Source organism: Trematomus bernacchii, unplaced genomic scaffold (genome assembly GCF_902827165.1).
Source record: "Trematomus bernacchii unplaced genomic scaffold, fTreBer1.1, whole genome shotgun sequence".
In the NCBI taxonomy this organism is placed as follows: Eukaryota; Metazoa; Chordata; class Actinopteri; order Perciformes; family Nototheniidae; genus Trematomus; species Trematomus bernacchii.
This window is the reverse complement of record NW_022987905.1, coordinates 524,581-546,652: the sequence shown is the minus strand read 5'-3', so window position 1 is coordinate 546,652 and position 22,072 is coordinate 524,581. Positions and strand designations below refer to the sequence as shown.

At 38.4% G+C, this 22,072-nt stretch overlaps 3 protein-coding genes across 6 annotated transcripts; all 3 read right to left on the bottom strand.

Moving 5' to 3' along the window:
- Positions 1-68: 68 nt before the first annotated feature.
- Positions 69-7,751, bottom strand: tbrg1 (transforming growth factor beta regulator 1). 4 transcript variants are annotated; one of them, XM_034114731.1, is made up of 15 exons: positions 7,508-7,751; positions 6,767-6,899; positions 5,996-6,053; positions 5,802-5,884; positions 5,626-5,662; positions 5,199-5,261; positions 4,296-4,532; positions 4,032-4,102; positions 3,093-3,325; positions 2,855-2,991; positions 2,533-2,679; positions 1,940-2,037; positions 1,744-1,854; positions 1,173-1,318; positions 69-637 (listed from the first exon to the last, which is right to left on the bottom strand). In XM_034114731.1, the coding sequence occupies exons 2-15, from the start codon at positions 6,883-6,885 to the stop codon at positions 543-545; spliced, it is 1,635 nt and encodes a 544-aa protein (XP_033970622.1). In that variant the 5' UTR covers positions 6,886-6,899; positions 7,508-7,751; the 3' UTR covers positions 69-542. The 4 variants fall into 4 exon arrangements, with proteins under 4 accessions (XP_033970622.1, XP_033970624.1, XP_033970625.1 ...); XM_034114733.1 differs by having other exon boundaries at positions 6,802-6,899; XM_034114734.1 differs by having other exon boundaries at positions 6,747-6,899; positions 7,508-7,525.
- Positions 7,752-12,232: 4,481 nt separating this feature from the next.
- On the bottom strand, positions 12,233-21,738 carry LOC117470169. Its single transcript, XM_034114763.1, has 21 exons — positions 21,619-21,738; positions 20,813-21,060; positions 20,521-20,669; positions 20,240-20,365; positions 19,404-19,565; positions 19,213-19,324; positions 18,984-19,131; positions 18,611-18,768; positions 18,250-18,353; positions 17,689-17,747; positions 15,809-15,949; positions 15,487-15,603; positions 15,200-15,327; positions 14,941-15,089; positions 14,703-14,828; positions 14,355-14,516; positions 13,745-13,940; positions 13,523-13,653; positions 13,255-13,420; positions 13,002-13,105; positions 12,233-12,663 (listed from the first exon to the last, which is right to left on the bottom strand). The coding sequence occupies exons 1-21, from the start codon at positions 21,736-21,738 to the stop codon at positions 12,560-12,562; spliced, it is 2,910 nt and encodes a 969-aa protein (XP_033970654.1). The 3' UTR covers positions 12,233-12,559.
- LOC117470135 (matrix metalloproteinase-18-like) lies at positions 17,359-18,809 on the bottom strand. The gene is made up of 3 exons (XM_034114703.1): positions 18,611-18,809; positions 18,250-18,353; positions 17,359-17,747 (listed from the first exon to the last, which is right to left on the bottom strand). Exons 1-3 carry the CDS (start codon positions 18,733-18,735, stop codon positions 17,647-17,649), a joined length of 330 nt encoding a protein of 109 aa, XP_033970594.1. The 5' UTR covers positions 18,736-18,809; the 3' UTR covers positions 17,359-17,646.
- Positions 21,739-22,072: the final 334 nt, after the last annotated feature.

The window sequence follows — 22,072 nt, the reverse complement described above, 5'->3', positions numbered from 1 at the left end:
GTTTTTATATTACAGTAGTAAAAATCTACTGTTGTTGAACTGGAGACAAAAGTGTAATTGCAACTTCATTTAGGGTACCAACAGTTATATATTTATGCAACAGTGTGCCATTTACCAAACCTTGTATACTTTTTTTATTCAGCAGATTTCCCAATAAAAAAAAAAGAGGTTTATTTTGACTACGACTTTACAAACAAAAATGAAATTGTCATAACAGCTATGGTGGGTTAATGTGGCTATTAGCACTTTAAGCACACAACTTGTCTTAAATGTTCATTCTGGAAATTATTGAAAAAATGACATGACACACTTAGTAAATAAGCATCAACTATGCTAGCACACATCCCCAGTAAAGTTCCCAGCTATCTGGGACTAGCTCGAAGATGAAAAACAATAGATAAGAAAGGCTTGAGTTCCTGAATGCCTCGCTTTCCTACATGTTTGAACCATAAAGGAAAAGGGAGGAAAAAACAATATTAGCTTTGTAAATAAAAACTACTTTTTCCAAGGATTGCGTCCATGTATGACCTTGCCCTCCAGGATCAGGAGCTGAAATAGGAGGTAGAGGGCTTCATGTTGATGGTGGGGGAGGTCAGGTGGTGCTGGTGAGAGGAGCTAGGGGACTGCGGTGCCTGTCCTGAGGAAAGACAAAAGGATAAAAAGTACAAGCATCACAATCAATGCAGAGGGATCATCATCAAGCATTAAACAAATACAAGGGTATTAGAAAAGTACTTTGAAATATTCGTCATTTGGCATACTTCTATTTAAAACCTTGCTGTAACTTCTGTAAAGGTATACTTTTTTATTATTATTATGCTATTTACATCAGAAGGGCGCTAGGTGGGGAAAGGAGGGTTACTCACACACAAAGTATAACCATAGAATTGATTGCTCATACATTTTGACAGCAGCTGTCAATAAATAAGACTTGTATTTGTTTTCCCACCAAGGGATTCTTATGTGTGACTTCCTAGCCACTGACCCAGCTGTTAAACCTGGTTCATATTCAGGATGTTTTAAGGACAGATAGGAACCAGAGTAAGCTGTACTGATTGTACAGCACACGCAATAATCAAGAGCCTTATGAATGTAACACAGAAATGACAAAGCATAAGGTCCTCTTAACTACAGTCAAGCTAAAAACATTGCCAAACTGATATTTAAGAAACCTGTTATGTGCTCAGTCTTGATGCTCTCTTCAAAGCCCTGGTGTCTCTGGTAGGCCTCGAAGTTGACGGAGGCATCGTCCTCCGAGAGGCTGTGAGGAACCTGGCCATCACCGGGGCGGCACACCTCAAAACGTATCCATCGGTAGCTAAATAAAGAAGATTAAAAAAGAAAAAAACATATTTTTGGTGACATTTAGACTTTTAGTAGGTATTTTGTACATACTTGTGTAAAATATATTAATGTATATGTATACGACCTGAACATTTTACTTACCACTTGTTAATGTATCCTTAGGAAAAAAAACATGTAATATCAAGGTTTACATGTCACCTAGAAAAATCATCAATATAGGATGTGAAATATATTTAATGTATGTCTTTGTTTGTGAACACTTCTTTAAACTTACTTCTTCTACACTTACTACAGTAGGTCTTTGTTATAGTGATGAAAAACTAAGGTCAACAAGCCTACTGCTTTACAGCTGAAGCCTACAATGTTGTGATGAAACAACTGTCATTCATATTCTTAAATGACATTCTGCATGTTCTGCATGGTGTGTTTCATATTTACTTGCTACATTTGCGTGCTCCAGGACAACTCTGGATGAGATTCTGGATGGTTGGGTGTGAGAAGCCGAAGAAATCAGCTCCTGAGGGCATGATGGGCACCACAGACTTGGAACTAAGAAAAGGACACGTTGACAGAGTATGATTTCATTAAAAAAGTTATGCCAATAAATCCAAGTCTTTGTGGTAAATGTTGGTACCTGACCGACGCGATGACCTTCAGTAAATTGGAGTGGCATGTGAGGGCCGAGGTGGCCACGATGGCATTCTGAGGATCTTCTTCAGGCACAATCTCAAACTATGGAGGACAATATCAGATTGCATGTGTCAGTAAACAAATGTATTCATACCATTTCAAACTGAATGAAACTCAACAACGTAGTAAGTGGCAATTTTCTTGTGGAGACTTGGATCTAAATAATTCAATTCTTAAATAATGACTATTCATTTTCCTTTATGCTTTTTGGGGTTTTCCCTTTCTTGTAGTGTGTTCTTTAGGTTTTTGTGCATCTGTAACCCTAACACTCAGGTTATATTGGCTAGCGCTCCAACACATTGTACATGACAGGCTAAGAGGCGGGACATCTCTAAGCAGGTGACCAATCACAACAGAGCCGGCCAGCCAATCTTTCAGAGCAGACTGGAAACATGTCACAGTAGAGGCACAACATGCAAATATGAACCTGTAAATGAGCATAGTAGGGCCCCTTTAAATACCATTACATTTGTGAATGAGGGTCAAAAAGATGGTTATTTGCACTTGGCAAACCTGACTTCAATAAAAAGTGTGTACCTGTGGACCTGCTCCACTATCCTTGATTTGGCAGGTGTAGAGGCACTGCTGGTCGGGGTTTTTCATGCTGGCAAAGACTCGAGTGCTGCAGAAGCCCACCGGGTAAATGGCACACTCATCATGGAAAAGCATTCTGTCTGTGATGATCTGGAAATCAGTCAAATGTTTCTATTTGGTGAGTAGTGTCGAATTAAAGAGGCTGTTGAGAGGGTTACTTGAAAATGTAACATCTACTTAATTTAAAACAAAAAAAAGTAGGTATTTAAAAAGAAAATGGTAGGATAAAAATAAAGCTTGCATGTGAGTGAAGCCAGAAACTGACCTCTCCCAGGCTGTAGACTGTTAATCCTCCCAATACGATGGGAAAGACAGGACGCCCAGATGAGTCCAGATGGATGGGCTGCACCAGTTTGCGAGACCCGTCTGCTAGCTTTCTCTTCTTAGTCATCTTCTTTGGAACTGAAGAAAAAAATAGATCGTATGACATAATGGGCTAACTGTCTGAAAGATAAATGTGGACCATTTCAATGATATCTATTCTCAATATGCATAGCACTCACATTCCTCTTTTCCATTTTCCTTGCCTCGCTCTTTCCTTTCCTTCTTGGGTTTTTTAAGAGATCCCTCTTCCCCTGTTGACACCACTGAGGCCAGGCTATGCCCCCCAGACAGGCCTGAAGCCCCTGAGGTTGAAGCTGCAGGAGGAACAGGTGGATGAGCACTAGAGCTAGGTGTTGGTAGCATATCTCCTTCTGTCAAAGACTGGTACTGCAGCAATGACTTCAGTAAGAACCTTGAAATGAAAATTCATACGTTTTTTGTTAAAAGAGATGAAAAGATGACACTTAACTTCAAGTCCTACTTCTAACAATCACAACAGCACATTCATCGTGTTCAATATTAGAAGAAAAAACAGTCCTCGCTGAAGCAGGGTATATGCAGGAATCCTGAAGTCAAATGCAATACCTTTTAAGACCCTTTCCATACATTTTAAGACCTCATCGCATACTTAGAGTTTTAACCGGTTACATTGGCGACACACTTTACCTCACATTGACTATATACAGTATTGATTGTCCTTCCTCCTGATCTTCCAACCATTTGGACGCAAACTTGCATTTCCCCATAACGATGTTGTTTAACAACCGGCGTAAACGGACCTTTGCGCGCTATCAAGCAGTGAGCGCGCAATGTCCTGTTCAGATGACGTCAAATCCAACGGGATGCCATAAATAAACTACACAGAATCACACTACACACCTACGCAATGATTACATTCAGGCAGACTGTAGAATACAACCTCTTTGGACAATTTATATACTTCTTGAAAACAAGCTACAAAATGTAATACCTTGAAAATGCCGTTTAATACTTTTTAATAGCCTTCATTTTCGCTAAATTGATTTATCAACTTTTTAAGACCCCGCGGACACCCTGTGAAGACACACATTTTTAAACGTCATGGAAAACATAAGCATAGCTGAAACATATCCGCTCACCTCCGCTCCTCCTTAGCTCTTAGGAACTTCTCTTCTAAATGGGCGACTTCGTCACAGAGAGCTGCATTCTCCTGTGGAAAAAACTGTATTACAGCAATGAAACTGATCCTGAGAATAACCTAAATAAAAAAAATGAAACTGCAGACTATTAACGATTGAAAGGTTCTAACAATGTTTACAATATCATACCAAAAGCCTTAAGCATGCTGTTAAAGACAACACAAAAAACACTCATAGCTTTCCATGGGTCCACAGTTCACTCACAAATATCATGGCGCGGGCTGCTTTACGTAGTCTGAGGTACTTGAGTCGGTACTTTTCATTTAGTTTTTTCCGTGGACCCCTCTTCATATTGGTCCTGTGCTCTGGGGAACTGGTGGGGGATGGGAAGGCGTGTGCCGAGGCCCCTGATCCAGAACTGGAGAGGGTGTTGTGCTGCGGAGAGCCGAGGAAAGACTGTGCAGTGTAGGCCTGCAGAGCCTGCTGCCTCTCCTCGTCCGTCTGTGGGGAAACACAGGACCCAGATGTGTTCATGTGCACAAGGTGAACCTGAGGCTGATGCTTGTGTGGCCTTAAGGATGATGGATGAAAATACAGACTGACATGTAAACGATAAAATAACACTGATGGAGCTTACATTTAAACTGCTGTATGACAAACAGTGAAAGTAACTTAAACCAAAATGTGCATCTTCAAAACTGAAAAAGATAATATAAAATTGTTTGACTTTGAATTAATCTCTAATATGGCTCACAGATCCTGCTGCTGATCAACATTTAACCCTGCTCACCTTCAGCCTCTATGGTGAAAGTATTATTACTATAGCAGTTAAACAAATATTGAAGGCTTATTAGTAGTGCAGAGTAATTAAAGTCAGCCCTTATGTCCTTTACAAGCATGTTATTAAAGTAAGCTAATAAATAGCAGATATCCTAGCACATTACACCAGCTTATCAGTGCCAGATAGCATTAAATATTCGCAACTACCAAGTTAGTTAATACAGTTAATCTATATAATCGAACTACAGTTTTGGACCCAGATCTGGTGTGGACAGTCAGTATTTACTCACGACCGATAGTCTGGCATAAAAGATTTAATGCAATTTCAGGATCCAATTATTGTTTGGGTTTCGTGTGAATTTGGCGATAGTGTCCGATTTAACTCACCAGCAGTGCAAAGACTCCGTTTCTGTTCTCAATCCTCTTGAATCTCCTGCTGCCTTTTTGTGTCTGAAACATATAGTGAGACTCAGGCCAATGCACGGGGCTATAATAGCCACATTTTTGTTCCCAAAAGCCCTTTTAGATGAATTTCACCACTATTAGATACAGCAGGTTTAAGGCTTCTGTATTTGAACACAGAGCATTGTTTGTTTCGACTGCAGCTCAGAAATGTCGGTCTCTTTTGAAAGTCGTGAAATAAGCCTAAAGAAGCAAGATGGCAAAACATGGAGAAAGAAAAGATAGTGGCAGAAATAACAGATGACACATGTACTGTATCGACTGAACTGACACAAATGTTAAATGGAGGTGCATGTCATCACACTCAACAGCAGAGGTTGCTGTCAGACTGCCTCTTAAACACCATTCTTACCTCGCGGTACATGACTGCCTCCAGACTGGACTTTGCGCTGCAGAGAAGAAAACAACAAGCTAAGCAGAGTCTAATTGTATCAAGTGTTATGGTCTACTCAAAAAATGTATGATTCACGATGTGGATGAACATATGAGCAAATTAGGCAAACATTTTGTAAAAATAGCGAGGATTACTTGGATTGAACGAGTCCCCTGTCGATGATTCTCTGTTTTATCTCCTTTATGTGCATAGGACGTCCCGCTTCTTCCAATACAATCTACATCACAGACAGGAGAAGCCAACAAAAACATTTACCAAGAAATAATCTCAAAACAGTTGATTGTGGTAAATTGTTTTAGTAACACCAAACTGAGTAAATAGTAAATACCTGTGCAGCGTCGAGCCATGTGAGGTTTGGCTTCTCTGCAATGTCACTGGGCGGTTCGCTGCAATCAGACATGGTTTATTATCATCCAGTGCAATATTGTATTTTGTAATTATTATTTATTTCTACTTGGAAATCATTACATGTGAAATATGATTATATCAGGATATCAATAAAACCGCATTACTGAACTACTATGTATATATTTCGAACTTAACATGTGTGATATAGATTATTTTATATTAAATGATGTTAAAAAAGGAAAATAAATCAACTCAAATTATATAGGTCAAGAATCTAAAAACACTTTTAAATAATGGAATCCCCTCTGATTTGTATAATAATTTCATTATACCTCTTGTATTCCACTTGTCATATCAAAACTGCACATATTTTTCTTTTATTCTATTTTATTTGTACGGGCATATCTATATTTCATCTATAATGCACGTAAATATTGCTATATTTCTATGTTATAATAGTTTTAGTTTATCATTGTTTTATTTGATGGTCCTTTAAAAAAAATCTTCTTTGACTGTGCTTATGTATACAACAAGGCAAATTCCTCGTATGTGTTAACCTCCTTGGCATTAAAACCTGTTTCTGAACTCCCATTTCTGATTTAGTGCGAGCACCAGGGATGCTATTCTATACTGTAGCAATACCACTATGCAATATTAAATGATTATTATATCTTATTATCTTATCATATATTTCACGGTGTATGTTCTGGATCCAAAAGCAGTTATTATACACTTTTCTCTCTTCTACAACCTCTCCAGAGTTTCAGCGGCCCCAGATAGACTTGCAATGCTGTCCAGCGCAGGAAACAGAGAGTAGCTCCCCTGCCCATCAGCCTCCATCTCAGATTCAAACGTGTTGAGTGAATCCATAGGAGACGGGGACACTGTGAAGACAAAAACATGAACAAAATATCATCTGTCTGCAGGAAACTCGCCAGAGGTGGGAAGGAACTTGGTGCACTTACTCAAGTACTGTACTTAAGCACACTTTTCAGAAACCTGTAATTTACTGAATGTTTTGCTACTTCTTATTTCTACTCCACTACAATTCAGAGGTAAATTGTGTACTTTAACTCCACTACATTTATTTAATACCTTTAGTTGCTTTGCAGATTTTGATTAATAATGTGAAACACAAAAAACACATACAAAGGACTTTAGTTATACCTGGATAACATCACAAGCTATCCTTTAGTTAGGTAAATAAATCTAGGACTAGTACTTTTGGTACTTTAAGTATATTTTGATGCTAATATTGGTGTAATTGTAGGCTACTTGTAACAGAGTATTCCTACACTCTGGTACTTCTACGTTTACTTAAGTACAAGATCTGAGTACTTCTCCCATCTATGAAGCCAGGCAGAATAACATTAGCGACAAGGGAATACACGCACACATCTGCAAATAGTGTAGCTAAGACATGCTAATAGATGCTCATAGATGCTAATAACGTTACTACAACAGAAGCGGTTATTTAGAATTAAATACACACCTCAGTGAATCTGCAGCAAATCCGCAAACCCACTCCTTTCAGTTTGTGCTCACGTTTGTTTGTGTCCGGGTGTCAACCGGAACCTTCAGGCGCCCTCATCGTATTGTTTACAACCATATTGTCTAAATACTAGCATTATCACTTAGCAGCAGCTTCCGTAGAAATGCAATACCCTATGGAAATGTAAACAGATGAAAATATCTGAAGTATGGTTTTAAAACGCCGTTATCAACGTGAGAGGAACATAAATCTGTGGCTGCCGGACATTATTCTGGGAAACATTTTCTCAACCGGACATCCGGTTTAAATTTGGATAACAAAATAATTTAAACAAATATCGTTTTTTCTTTCATTTGCTCCATGTTTTTCTTGGCATTGAAAAATTACCTAAAATAATGTTCTGATAAATATTTTTTAAATAACTGAAATGTATAAGTTCATTAAAGGGCCAGTGCATTGAGGGGAGAAATATCCTAGCACTAAAGAAGGAAGTACAAATATTACTTTATTTAGAAAGATGTTATGGGGAAATTAATCGGATCTATCAACGTATTTTTACTGATGAGCATTAGTCAACAATAACACATCTAATATTCATATCATACCTTTTTTTTGCAATAGAAAAACAAGGAGGGTACATGAATCCTAGTGGAAGCAAAAGGGACATTCGTAGACAGAAAACAAGTATAAACATTGGTTTGGACTTTCCTAAATGGTTATCACTGATGATGGACAAGTGTCCTCAGAAGTAGCCTGTTTTCAGCTGGATAGGTAATGTTAATTCATACTACTGATGTTTTTTAGAAGCTTAAGGAAAAACGTGGACCACAACACTTAAAGGTCCCATGTCATGGCCATTTCTACTGATCATAATTCCATTGTTGAGGTCTACTAGAATAGATTTATATTGTGCAATTTTCCAAACTCACATTGGTTTCTCATACAGCATCTCTGTATATGTGTATAGAGTGGCGAAGTCCCTCCCACTTACTTCCGGGGTATGGGACCTTATTTCGGAAAAATTATGCATTGAAGTCAATGGGGAGAGAAAACTTATCTTTCGATCCCGTTTGAATTGTGCCATGAATTACACATATGATGTTTGTCAATCTTAAAAAATCATTTCCATGTCAAAAAAGTCACAGTTTGTCTTAAAACTGTTGAAATATAAGACTTTGAAAAATACGAAACTAGAAAGACTACAAATCCCAGAGTCGCGTAAGTGATGTCACAATTGAGACACTACGATACACGTATAATACCGTATATATACGATCAGCGCCATATAGATAGAATCTATCTATATGGCGCTGGCTAAGATAAGATAACTTTCACAAGATGCCTGTGTGCTTAGTACCAGGTTGTTATTATACCAGCAATGGGTCTTGCTTGTTCTTTCGCTTCCCGTCTGATGAAAGAGGAGTGTGTAGATCAAGTTAGCTACCTAGCTAGTAGCTAGCACGTTAGTTAGCATTACAGCCTTGTCATTTTTATTAGCCTTAACATGAAGTAACATTAAGTAACCCAAAATGTTAAACAGTAAGAGTAGTAGTCATATTTCGTGAACCCTTTGAATAGTACTGTCACCGGTGTGATCATTCTATAACACACAATTTAAGCCCGGGGGAGAAATGCTAACGCTAACGCTAGCGATCTTCTCTACTTCATGCTATCTGCACAAATGGTTGACATTAAACATTAAAACGACCGGGCAGTTCAGAGAGAATCAAAGGAAGGCAGCCAGGCAGCTTTGCATGACATTCTTCAGGACGTGTTTCATTGTGGTGATAGTGTGAGGGTAGCCAATCGGTTTGTTGACAGTAGTGACGGCCATCTTGGTGACGTGTGTTGTTCTGTGAGACCAGAGATGTAGTTCATTGAGCGGTTCACACAAAAAAATGTGTTACTTCACAGTTTTACGACACATTTTATTTTTTTTGACTTGCAAAATTATCTTTTAAATTGACAAACATCATATGTGTAATTCGTGGCACAATTCAAACGGGATCGAAAGATAATCTTTCTCTCTCCATTGACTTCAATGCATAACTTTTCCGAAATAAGGTCCCATGGGGCTCAACCGGAAGGGGAGGGACTTCGCCACTCTATTCACTCTCTGTCCTAAACGGCTTGTTGGAGCTCCTGCCCCCCCCCTGTGAGCCCACTGTGCTCTGATTGGTCAGCTCGCCCACTCTGTTCTGATGAGTCTACCACTATGGTCTACCACCGTTACAGCGGAACATCAGTGATTATGTGTTACAATGGTGTTAGCAACCAGAAAATGACACCAGTAATGACAAACAGATGAGAATGCTGCGTGGGGTCTGGGTGCCGTGTTGGCGGGACGTTGCGCGGCTCGCTGCTGCGAGGAGCGGACAGTGTGAGCTGGGTTCATTTCCTGCTTGCTGCGTGGGGTCTGCGAGACAGCGAGACATCGCGAATGGATGCGGGAAGGGGGGGATGCTGAGGGGGCTGCAGCACCCGCATCTGCGAGGCTCCACTAGCACCCGCAACAACAAACGCGGCGCACCTACAGTGTAAGCGCGCCACAGTTTCGCCGCTGCTGCAAGGCTCCACTATTGCTTCATAAGTTCAGTTATAAGTTAGCAAAATGAATCAAATGTAGGATGCTTGTGAGTGTTGGCAGCTCATCCCTTAAAACAGAAGCCTCAGATTGATTATAATAAGGAGAAATAGGAAGGGTTTATTTCAAGCTTGTTATGTAAATAAGTCATTGGGCTTTTTCTTATCAACTAAGATATGTTTCCAACTTTAAATAACACATGAATACTACTGTGTAATATATTTTTACATTTAAGAAGTACAATATAAGACAAGCACAAGTTTAATTTGTGGGCCATATTCCATTATACTTTTTCAATTTGCTGAGGGCCGATTCAACATGGTCCGCGGGCCACATTTGGCCCCCGGGCCGTAGTTTGGACACCCCTGCCTGGTAAATCAAATCAAATCAAATCAAATCAAATCAAATCAGGTTTTATTTATATAGCACATTTAAAAGCGATTTTTGGTCGAGCCAAAGTGCTGTACATGTAATAAAAACACATTACTACAAATCACAATAAACGACAATAAATTACAACAGATATATCTTAAAAACAAAATAAAAATAAAACACACGGAAAAGTCAGGAGTCGTGCTCCGCTCTAACTAGAAAGCCAGAGAGAAGAAGTGTGTAAAGGCTATTGACCTCATGTTTAACAGCACTGTCTTGAACTGGACCAGCTTTCTATTCAGCTGTTGGAGTGATCTAAAGGAGTCTACCGTACCTCTTACCGCAAGAACTATCTGAATCAAGGGGCTCATCATGCAGGATGAAATTAAGACACATATCAACTCACAGATTTTGAATTTTAGATATTTAAATGTATTAAAAGGATATAACCCAAGGTATCCTATTTGCAAGGCGGTCCTATAGGCACAAATACAAATAATAATACCAATGTTACATATCATAGCATACAAATACATATTGATAGCTCGCTCACCCTGTCCCACCCTCACATCCAGCTTTCAGCTATAGTAAAATAAAACAATTACAATGGCAAATAATGAATCAATCACATCATTACAGGAAGCAAAAGCCTCCAGTTTGATTCAAAGTGCCACATTAAAAGCATGGACAGTTTATATAAGATATGAATATGAAAATGTCCTGAAAAGGAGCTCTCTTTATTTTCATTTTCTGTTTTTCTTTTTTCTGGCACCTTCAGTGTCTCTAAATAATATCTCCTCTTATCATTGCCTAATGACTTACAGGATGTACATACTTACATGTTTGTGTGGTTGTTTTATCTGCACATAACTGCATGGTATACTGTGGAAAATGAGGAATAAACTGAGTTCATCATCTGTTTACTGAGAAATCAACATCTAAAATCATAATTTACAGTAGAGTTATTGCTTTTCTGTTATTCTGACATGTTTGGAAGCAATCTGAATCCGAATCTGATTTACTTTATATCAGTCTTTTCTTACGATCACCAAAGATTCACAGTAATAGTTAACCTAAATTATAAAGAAGCATTTTCCCACATACCCCTTGCCGTAGATAGTGCTGGATTATTTGCTGAGGTTGTGAGATAGCTCTAATCTGAGGTTGATACACATACAGTAGCATACCATGTAGCTCAATGCTATTTACTATGTGGTGCTAACATAATCCTAAAAATGGTCTTGGACTGGAAAGAGATATTGCTTATTTTTATTTATGTGAAATGACACAGACGCTATTTATTGTTTTGGGCTGAAAGCAGAAAAGATTTCGAAACCCTAGAAAACAAACCTAAAAATAATATCTTCAGACAATGAGGTAATAGAACAAATGTATTTTGCCATAATTTAGGTAAACCACCTCTTTTAAGTTCTGCTATTATTGCTGATTGCATCTTATTCACCTTAACATCTACTGGTTTGCGTTTTGTCCTCAACCGGGATCCTAACACTAAACTATAACATATTTAATGTGTCTGTGTTCATGAAACCAGTGGTGACTCAGCTCTTTTCCTATATTGGACTTCCTCTCATGTGGCCAAAGTTGCACTTAACATGCCCTGCAGTCCTCATTGTGAAATGACAGCATCCAGGCAAAAATACTGGAGTATTTCACAACATGAAACAAGTAATGGCGTTCAATGTTTCTTAATTCTGTTTCTGTTTAACCAAGGTTGGTGTATTCCAAAATGAATACTCAGTGTAGCCCTGTTATGACTTGAGGGTACAATTGTTTATTTTAACCATGGGATGTGTTCATAGAACAACTTTAAACCACATATTTTACACCCACAATGGCACAATTACGCATCAGTGAAATAAATAAACATGTCTAACAATTCCCCGTCATTACATTCCTTATTAATATCCACTCAGTAAGATCATTTCTCTTTGCATCAGCCAAGCAATAGTTACATTTCTGCAAAATTGATTCCCCACTTCATAAAAATGTAAAATATTGTTATTCAGGTCATTTATTTGTTCATAATATGCTGGCAGCAAGCACATCTTAGACATTGATCTGTTGTCTGTGAGTTCTCAGTAACAGTTGAGCCAGCCGTAGTTGAGCAGTACACGTATCACTGTCTTGTAGGGCAGGTTGTATTCACTCTGCCGGGGGCCATCTGAGAAATATAGATATCCTGTGGAAAGGAAGATGTAGTTTATATGGAAGTGTTGCACTTAAGGCAGTGGTAACTAATTTGTTTGGGCCAACAATAAAAGCTGTAAACAAAAATGTGTAAATTGTCTGTGTTATACTAATTACTGTCACTTTATCAAACTGTAATGGTGAATGGGTTTTCATATGTCTTCCTATGTTTTTCAATATTATAATAACTGTAAGTCCAATAGTAACCCTGGACAATGTGGAGTGATAACAGTCTTCTCCTCACACTCAACAAGTAAATAAGTGAAACAGTCAAACAAATCAGTCAAATTAATACAGATTGTGATTGGTTGAGTGAATATAATTTCTCACCATAATTCTCAAAGGCTGCATCAACTTTAGAGCCTATGCCAGGGAAATCCAGAATTATTGATCGTGGGTATCCAAAGTCCATTTGGTTTCTTCTCTCATCATAACTGCAAGGGAGAACAGGGGGACTTTAACAAAAACTGTGTAGGTGTGTACCCATACGCAATACATATCTCACTTATCTGTGTTTATAGTCATTTATATACAGTACTCAGCTACTAAAGACCATTTGGATTTGGTCATGACCAACACTCACCTCCAATACAGGTTTTTCACAAATATGAGTGTTTTTCCAGTAGTTGGCACATAGACAGCTGCATCGACCTTACTGACTGAAGAGGGCAGGCCAAGGTTTGTAAGAGGCTTTGGATACCCTGAAATGATTGTCTTTGCATAAGACCTAATGCACCAGTATTGACGACCTGTAGAGAAACAGTTGTAGGTTATTCATGTCGTTTCATAGACAGCTTAAATGAACAGTATTGAGTATATTTAACATGCAGGCCTAACAATCTTTGAATTACCTTCAAAAAGACACACCACATCCTTGTTTGGGACTTCAAATGCAGCATCGACAGAGTTGATTTGTGACCATTTTGTACTCACTTTCGTTAAACGGATTCCACTGAGAGTTGAACTCTTCCTCCAATAGTATCTAGCAAGGATTGTAAATTGAAATGTTAATAGAAATGTATTAATGTAACTCCCACATAAAAAGGATTATCATAAAATCGTAAAAAATGTACCCATTTTTAAAGAAGAAGAGGTCTCCCCTGATAGAGGTAGCAGCGTCAAACACCAGCTCTCGGCTGCACTGCTCATCTCTGGGGTTGGGGAGAGGGTCTTCTGGATCCTCTGTTGGTTCCTCTGGCTCTGGTCCAGGGTCCGGACCAGGAGGCGGTTTAGGTTTCGGTGCTGTTGTTGGCACTGGTGTACGACTGCCTGAGGGATGGATTAGGGTTAGGGTTAGGGTTAGGGTTCTCTTAAAGCAATCAACTTTCAAAAAATAAGAGTGAAAAGCACTTTTAGGAACATGTAGGCTTGGGCTCATGTTCAGCCTGCTTGTCAAGCATACAAACCACAATGAATATAAAATGGATTCAGTTTAATTCCCATGCCGTTGAACCTCATTTCATGGAAACGGGAATTAGAAAAATTGCAAACAAAACCACAAGCCATTCATTAATAGGTCCATTGGTTACTGGTTAAAAAGAGCATTCTGTCATGTAGCTCAGATAAAACCCAAGTAAAAAAATCCATCTTGGCTTTTGTTTTGCAATACTGATCTTTAAATAGAGGCTATAAAGATGTTCTCATCTTATTTTAATCTGACAATAATGTTGTTTCCTTGCTCACCATATAGGGCTTGAACCCCACGCCTGTCATCATCGGGCAGCCTGTACCCATTAGTGTTGACATATCGATAGGTGGGGTACATAAGTGCCCTTCTGTTCCTGGAGTGATCCAGGCCAAGTGCATGGCCAAACTCATGGGCTGCCACCAGCAGAAGATTCACACCTAAACACAGAAAAATACAATGTCAGACATATCAGATTTTGACGATTTTCTATACAGTAGATTTACTTATTTTATCATGTCTCTTCTATAAGTAAGTATAAATCCAGAAATTCAGTTTGGCAAGGTGATATCCTCAAGCCCCAAACTGTTTTCAGCTTCAGCTTTAATAACATGTATTGTATTTACCTCTTGAGCTAAGAGTCCAGGTTTCATCATCATCAAAGTGTGTGTCCCCTCCCTGACCCCGTCCAGGAGAGTTAGCATGAGCCAAGACTCCACCCGCCCCGTCAAAAGGGTAAAAGTCCCCGTGATCTGAAATAGGACAATGAAGATAATTTAATCAAGTGTTAGTGAGTCTAAATAAAAGGATTCACATACTGATCAGCTTGAGGTTTTAAGAATGTCTTGTTCAATTCAGACTCACATCCACCCTTGAAAAGGATCATGATATCCGCATTACCGCTGTAGACCTGCTTAAAGTTGAGTGGGATGACATCGCTGTACAGCTGGAAGGCCTGAGCGATGGTTGAATCCACATGACTCTGGGTCAGTTCTGGAGTGTATTGAGTGATCCTGTTCAAATCATAATCTTTATTATTATAGTCAACCACCACAAAAACTATTCATTCACAAAAGTATTGACAATAATAGCATGCAGCTCCTCCGAAATAACTTCCAGTTACCTGTATGTAATCAGCCTCTTCTCCCACTTGGGTCTCCCACTAAAGTGTCCATATCGGCTGATATCCGACACACCACACCTGGGCTCCTTCATTACAGTCATAGTCTCATTATTCATGACTCCAGTCACCTAAAGACGGATGGTGGTGTGAAATAGTAAACACAAATATATTATCTCATACAGAGTGATGATTTGCCATATGATTTCTAAATTAAACCATTAGCCAATTTTGAGCAGTAATATTTTTTTGGATTACAGGAAGTCATAGCTTTCATTCATTGTAATTACCTCCAGGCCAAAGAAAGCCTGCATGACCTGTAGATCCTGACTGAAATTGCTCTTAACAGCTCTTCGTAGTGTGGAGTTTGTCATCCCAACGTCAGCGTAGAACCGAGAAATGTAATCCTGATACCAGGAGAAGGAAGAGGATTTTATTGCAAGTCATTCATATTTCATTTCATTTAAATGTCAGAGCCTATTTGAATGTAAATACATGCAACATGCAACCACTACAGTTTATTTGAATGCAAAGTGCTCCCCTGTTATCCCCTGGTTATTTCAGCCAGTTCCTAGTTCTGATTGTTAACGCAGGATACTATTACGAAATTACCTCTGCCAGGTTTTCCTCCACTGGTGAAACTGTTGGCGCAATTGTAGGTGCTGCATGACACAAGGCAAAACAACCCAGTAGCACTATCCAAAAAAAGTCAACTACAGACATATTGTTGAAATGTTTTCTTCTCTCCATCCACTCTCAGTCGGAGGTTCGTAGTTTTCTGATGTATGCTGAATTAGGGTACAAAGTGTCCCTTTGTGTATTCCACTAGAAAGACAAGCCCCTCTGCCAGAGGAGGGAGGGAGTACACAGTGATAACACAGTGGGAGGAGATGATATGATCAATTTAACTGAAGCGGTTTAAATATTTTTATGCTTCTGTTATCAATTGTATTACTTTTAATTAAATGCTTTCATTTTCCTCTGACACCGTTTCTTCACACCTTATATGATTTAGCTTACGTTCGATTAATTTGTTACATGCGCACAGTGCAGTAAACAAGAGTATTGAATAAATTACAGTGAAAATTCATTTGTTTATTGGCCACAATCAAACCCTAACTTACATTTGAGGGTCTCAGTTAGATTACACTGATTTGTCCAGTTATTCATTTTAAATTCTGCCAAAAATTAGCAGGAATATACACATTTAAACTGCCGCTTATTTATCCAAAGAATACATTGAAATGTAAAATTGTCGCCATAACACACAAAAAAATGCATTTGGGTGAAACATTTTGTTGTTTACCGTATTTGTATGTACTTTTAGAAAACCTGTGATGTTAAGGGACCACAGTCCAGTTTGCTGAGTAAACATGAGCGTGATGTTCGACTAAAGTCCACTAATGGAGGCTGGAACTACCTCTGACCGCATTTTGGGGAAGCTAATACCATAACATGTAAATACTCAAGTACCTCACATTGTATTATCAAGAGTACAGTACTTAGGTTAAGCACCTGTCCTTTACTTTTCCAGTCATTTTCTCTCTTTGTTGGTAAGAAAGTGTGCATTTTTTAGTCAAACAGACATAAGCAGAGAGGTCGGTGCAAATGATGTTTCTGTCCACCTTATCTGTTGCTGAAGTCTGTGCAAGGCAACTTAAGCTATACTTAACCTTCAAAACTGAAGTTGATTCTTTTTTTTCAGAGCTGTAATTGTTTTCATGTTTTTTTTTTGCAAAATATATTTTTCAAAACCAATAATGACCAACCAAATGATAGCCTATTGTTGTAAAGCATAATCAACTACCAAATAGTAGCAGTAACAATTAACTTCACCACCACCAGCTGAAACCCTTTAATGCATTTAGAAACATTTTATAATACAAAACGATGAAACACGACCGGGTTTTGTTAATAATATAACTTTTTTCCAAAATATGAAAAGTTAAGATTCTAATGCAAATCTTTTAAGTGTCAAGTTTTTCTGACTTGGCTTTTTCACACTTGCCTGAAAGAGCAACGATGAAATTACTATGTTTTGCCAAAGCATATGATATTTTTGAAAAATATATATTTGAATGAGTTCAGTTAATAAGATACACATCCTGTCCATATACTCAGATTTACAACAAAGTCACGTTCACACTAACAACATGTAGTTATGAGGTTTTTAAGTGTTGTTCAGTATTGAAGGTACATTTTGAATGTTCATCTGAAGACAATAATCCATTAATAAAAGTATACACTTTGCATTTCATATTCACATTTTAAGTTATCAGCACTGTCCATCCTTGCACATAATATATATAAATGTCACAGGTAAAGACATGCACCACAAAATAAACAATTCAGTCAAATACATGATACAAGATACTTATTTATCGCTTTATTAACTTTAATAAGCATTCTCAACTATATAAAGTATGAATTATTAGTAATTTACCAATGTATTAACATCCTAGCCAAGAGTTTGCTGAAATTGTATTCATCACTCGTGTCTGTCTGAAGTCGTACTGGTAGGATTTTGCCCCACTGAAGAGGAAGATGTTACCTGTGAACAAAACATTGTAAAAGAAGTGTGTTATTTTCTCATGTTTCAAAATAAATTCAATTAAACGTTAACAAAGTTAATCAGAATCATTTTACCAAGTAGGTTTACACTTACGAGGAATTTGACTAGGTGTCATGGTGCATACATCAAAGTAAAACAACAATTAAAACACATATAGAGAACTAGAAAAAATATTAAAAAAAATAAAAAACGTTTTACATTGCAATGGAATGGAATAAAAAGGATGGATGAAGAGTAATAAGAAAATAAAACAGGGGTGAACACAGGATTTTCTAGTTGAGAAATGTATTGTTCTGTAACTGGGGTGAATGGTACTTTCAGTAAAAAAGTGTGTCCAGTGCGGTGAACCCCACCCACCACCTAGACACGGTGTAAACAAGAAATTACAAGTTCTATTTCAGCCGTGTTCTATTTGTTGCTCAGGTCCACATTATACAAAGTTCATGACCATAAACCTTGCCCATGTTTCCTTTTTGTTTACCATCTAACTTAAAGGCAGCGTCGACCCTTTTAGGAATTCCAGGCCAGTCTTTTTGGATCAGTCGGGGGAAGCCGGGGTCCATCCTTCTCTTGAGCTCATCATACCTGAAGTTTGATCAAACAGATGCATTGACTGTTGCTTCATCATCAATCATGTGACAGCTGAATGCAATTTAAGCGGATAGGGTTAGGGTTAGGGAAGCTTTAATGTAAACTTCCATCTGATCAATTGGCTGGTATGTTAATAATAGTAATACAAACGGATATACTGCCTTTGATTTGGCAATATATGTACAGTCCTAGGGGGATAGATACATAATTTTGCAATAGGAAGCAAATTTCCATTAGAAAAAATGGATTACCTGTAATAAAACTCTCCAATGAAGAAGACAGTTTTCCCATATTCGCTGATATGCACGGCAGCGTCAACCTGCTTGACTCTGGAGGAGAAGCCGTACTCATGGATGGAGCGGGCGTGACTTTTCATCTTAAGCTGTCGAACCACCCCAATACTTATGACCTGGAAAAACACAGCCGTGTCACTGCATTTTTAGGACACTATGAAAAACAGCAACATACCACAAAGCGCTGCCAAACTCAATGAGCCTCTTGCATGAACTGCAACACTTAAGTTGCACAAGGTTGTAATTTGAGCGAACTGTGTTTCCCCCCTCTGGAAATATAGCCATGTCATGCTGACAAGGCCTAAGTGATTATTTGCAGACTGTCCATTACCGTACCAGTGAATATGTACGCCACGCCTTTGGCAGGGATGTCATAAGCGGCATCCACGTGAGAACTGATGCTGGGTAAATATGTGCTGCTGTGGCTTTCTCTCAGGCGATTCCAATAAGTTGTCTGCGTTGTTCTCATCCACATGTACCTAAGTTGAAACAATAAGCAGACTTAATTGATGTTTAAACATGTAAAGCAAATAATAGAACATATATTGTATATTTTGTACCTGTCCTTAAAGAAAACAATCTCTTTTCCAATCATAACTGCTGCATCATAAGAAAAGTTGGGGCCACATTTTTCAGGGGCTGGTTCTGTTTCCACTTTTCCTTTTGGTTTTCCTAAGAAACATTTAGAAATAATCCATTAAATATGGTATTTTGTGCAAATTATCACTCCGCAATTTTATTTGCTCCTCACCGTACAGCGCTTGGATCCCAAGCTCATCGTCTTTGGACAGAGAATACTGCGTACTGCTGTGAATTCTGTAGTTGGGGTACATGATAGCAGAGGGGTCTTTTGAGTGAGTCAAACCCAGCGAGTGGCCGAGCTCATGAGCTGCAACTGCAAACAGGCTGTAACCTGAAACCCAGGGACAGAAAGGTCCTGTTAGTTCATCTGGCTGGCAAATCCACACAGAAAATTGCTTTACGCGGGTTTGAAACATTCAAGAATGTTGCATGTTTGGCTACGTCCCAGTAGTTTTTCACTGTCAAAGGCACATGCAACACCTACTGTTACCCTTAGTGTAAGGTGTTTACAGTTTCAACAAAATCAGCACAACAGCTGTTTGCTTCCAACTGTGGTTTAGAATTGAATGGAAAAGTAGAAATACTAAAATTAAAAAAAGGAAATATCCTGCAGTCATAATTGTACTTACAGTTAGTAAAAGTATTGTTAGGAAAATGAACTCAAAGCACCAAAAGTAATCATCACGATGGAAATGGCCCCTATAGTTGTGTCATATGATATATTGGATAACTTTTATGTATGGATTAATTTATAATTGTAGTAATAGACGATGCAATAAAAATATACACCCAACCTTATGTTTAAGCTATTGTATGCAATCTTTATAAAAAAAGTAACCAAAATTGTAGTTTACATAGAATAACAAGGAAATACTATAATCAAGTACCTGTCTTGTGAACTTAAATACAGTACTTGAGTATACTTCTGTTCTTATTTTCTTTTTAAAGAATTTTGATTATCCTCAACGAGAAGCTAAACATATTTTGCGTTACATATTGACAAACCTTGCCTCCCCGCCGTCCAAGTTTCGTCCTCATCAAAGTGCACGTCCCCTCCTATCCCCTCTCCTGGCTGAAATGCATGAGCCAGCACACCCCGGGGTCCATCAAAGGGAAAGAAATCTCCATGAGCTGCAACAGAAAAGACACTTTGTCACACAAATTAAACATGACTTCAATCTAATGTGCTTTTTTCCTCTCTTTCTTTTGCGGTATTTTAATTTACAATCATTTAAACTCAGTTGTAATAAACATAAGTATTCTTCAGAAGTGGTTTTCAGTTTTACTTTTGCGTGCGAAGCTGAAGACTATATCAGCTTTGCCATAGTTGACTTTGATGAACTTCAGCGGTGCTGCATCACTCCATAACTTTAGCGCTGAGCGAAAGGACTTTTCCACATCCTCTCTCTTCATGTCCGGAGTGTATTTGGATATCCTGCAGTTCCACAGACAGACGCACAAACATGAAACTAAATCCGCAGCTGCTTATAGTCACTACTTGGCAAAATGTAATCTGAAAACAAATCAACAATAAAATGTGTATTGTATAATATTCCAGTAAAAAAACAAACATCTCACATGTATGTGATGGTGTGATTCTTCCATTTAGACTTTCTAGGGTAAAAGCTGAAGTTTTCCACATCTGGAACACCACACCGGGGCTTCTTCATCACATTCAGGGTGTGAGGATTCAGACCACCCGTCTCTCTCAAACCAAAAAAGTTTTGCATTTCTCTGATCTTCTCCTCCATGGCATACGTGGACCTGATACTCCTTCTTGAAACTCTGCCTCTGGGGTTCAGGCTGTAAAACCGCCTGAGGTAGCCCTGTTGTTGAAAAAAGTTCAGATCTGGAGGCTTAGGTCTCAGACGAGATATATTAAATATATCTGTAAATTACGTTTGCGCTGCAGTTTTCTCTCTGGTATGGTACTGTGTTCGATTAACAATGTCTTTTTGATGTGAGTTTAAAGGTTGCCCTTTTCTTTAGAGGCACAAAACCAGGAAGTGATTCAACATGCATTGACAGTTAACTAATTAGTTTCAGTGACTTGTGTCATGAAAGTAGTTTGCCTTTTTTAAACAACATTTACAGTTCCCTAACAAGCATTTATAATGTGAAAACTATTTGATCCAGATTAAAATATCAACAGTAAGAAAGTTGAAGCAACCGCTTTTTAATGGAAGCAGGCAAATCAAATGGACACTAAACACATTTAAATACAGCATTGTATCAAAACAGTGCTTCAGTTTGAATAGTTCAACCTAAGCAATTCTGCACAACAATGTTCACATGTCATCATTTCATTTAATTAGGAAATACAATTTCATTGGGGCAGAAATGGTGATATGTGTTGAGTATAATCTCAGTCGTCTGCCACAAACCTCAGCCAGCTCCACATCCTGAGGCCTCGGCCACTGATCCCGATCGATGGGTAGACTCCACAAGATTTCCGCAAAAATCAGAGAGCCCAAAACAGGTATCCACATCCAGAACAAGTCCATGTTTTAAATGCACGTTTCTACAAGGCTTTACTTTTTTATATGGGTGTATTCTTGGGGTTGTTGGGCAATCACATGGCACAAAAGCGCACAATCCTGCTAGTTATACAGCTGGGTCTACCTGCCCCAATTTTCTGGAGGTTTTGTGGTTAAAACCTCCCAATGAAATGTCTCCATAATGTGTCTAGGCTTTCTGTCTATAATGGGGAAATACGTGTGAGCACAGTGTGTTTTGTCGTATATAAACCAGAAGCCGAACATGTTATTTGTGAATTCTGTAGCTTCTTTTCAGTCAAGTCAAAACCTGCAGGCGTTAGTGAGGCATACCTAATTTACA

Excerpts from the sequence above, each read along its gene's own strand:
- tbrg1 (XM_034114731.1), bottom strand. The coding sequence starts at position 6,885 with ATGGATTCACTCAACACGTTTGAATCTGAGATGGAGGCTGATGGGCAG. Across the intron at positions 5,663-5,801 it reads AGGGGACTCGTTCAATCCAA|CGCAAAGTCCAGTCTGGAGG; the intron begins GTAATCCTCGCT and ends TCTTCTCTGCAG. Across the intron at positions 2,680-2,854 it reads CAGTCTACAGCCTGGGAGAG|ATCATCACAGACAGAATGCT; the intron begins GTCAGTTTCTGG and ends ACTGATTTCCAG.
- LOC117470135 (XM_034114703.1), bottom strand. The coding sequence starts at position 18,735 with ATGAAAAGTCACGCCCGCTCCATCCATGAGTACGGCTTCTCCTCCAGA. Across the intron at positions 18,354-18,610 it reads ATTGGAGAGTTTTATTACAG|GTATGATGAGCTCAAGAGAA; the intron begins GTAATCCATTTT and ends ATCAAACTTCAG. Across the intron at positions 17,748-18,249 it reads CGCTGCCTTTAAGTTAGATG|GTAACATCTTCCTCTTCAGT; the intron begins GTAAACAAAAAG and ends TTTTGTTCACAG.
- LOC117470169 (XM_034114763.1), bottom strand. The coding sequence starts at position 21,738 with ATGGACTTGTTCTGGATGTGGATACCTGTTTTGGGCTCTCTGATTTTT. Across the intron at positions 13,654-13,744 it reads CTCTTCTTCTTTAAAAATGG|ATACTATTGGAGGAAGAGTT; the intron begins GTACATTTTTTA and ends AATCCTTGCTAG. Across the intron at positions 13,421-13,522 it reads TGTGGTGTGTCTTTTTGAAG|GTCGTCAATACTGGTGCATT; the intron begins GTAATTCAAAGA and ends GTTTCTCTACAG.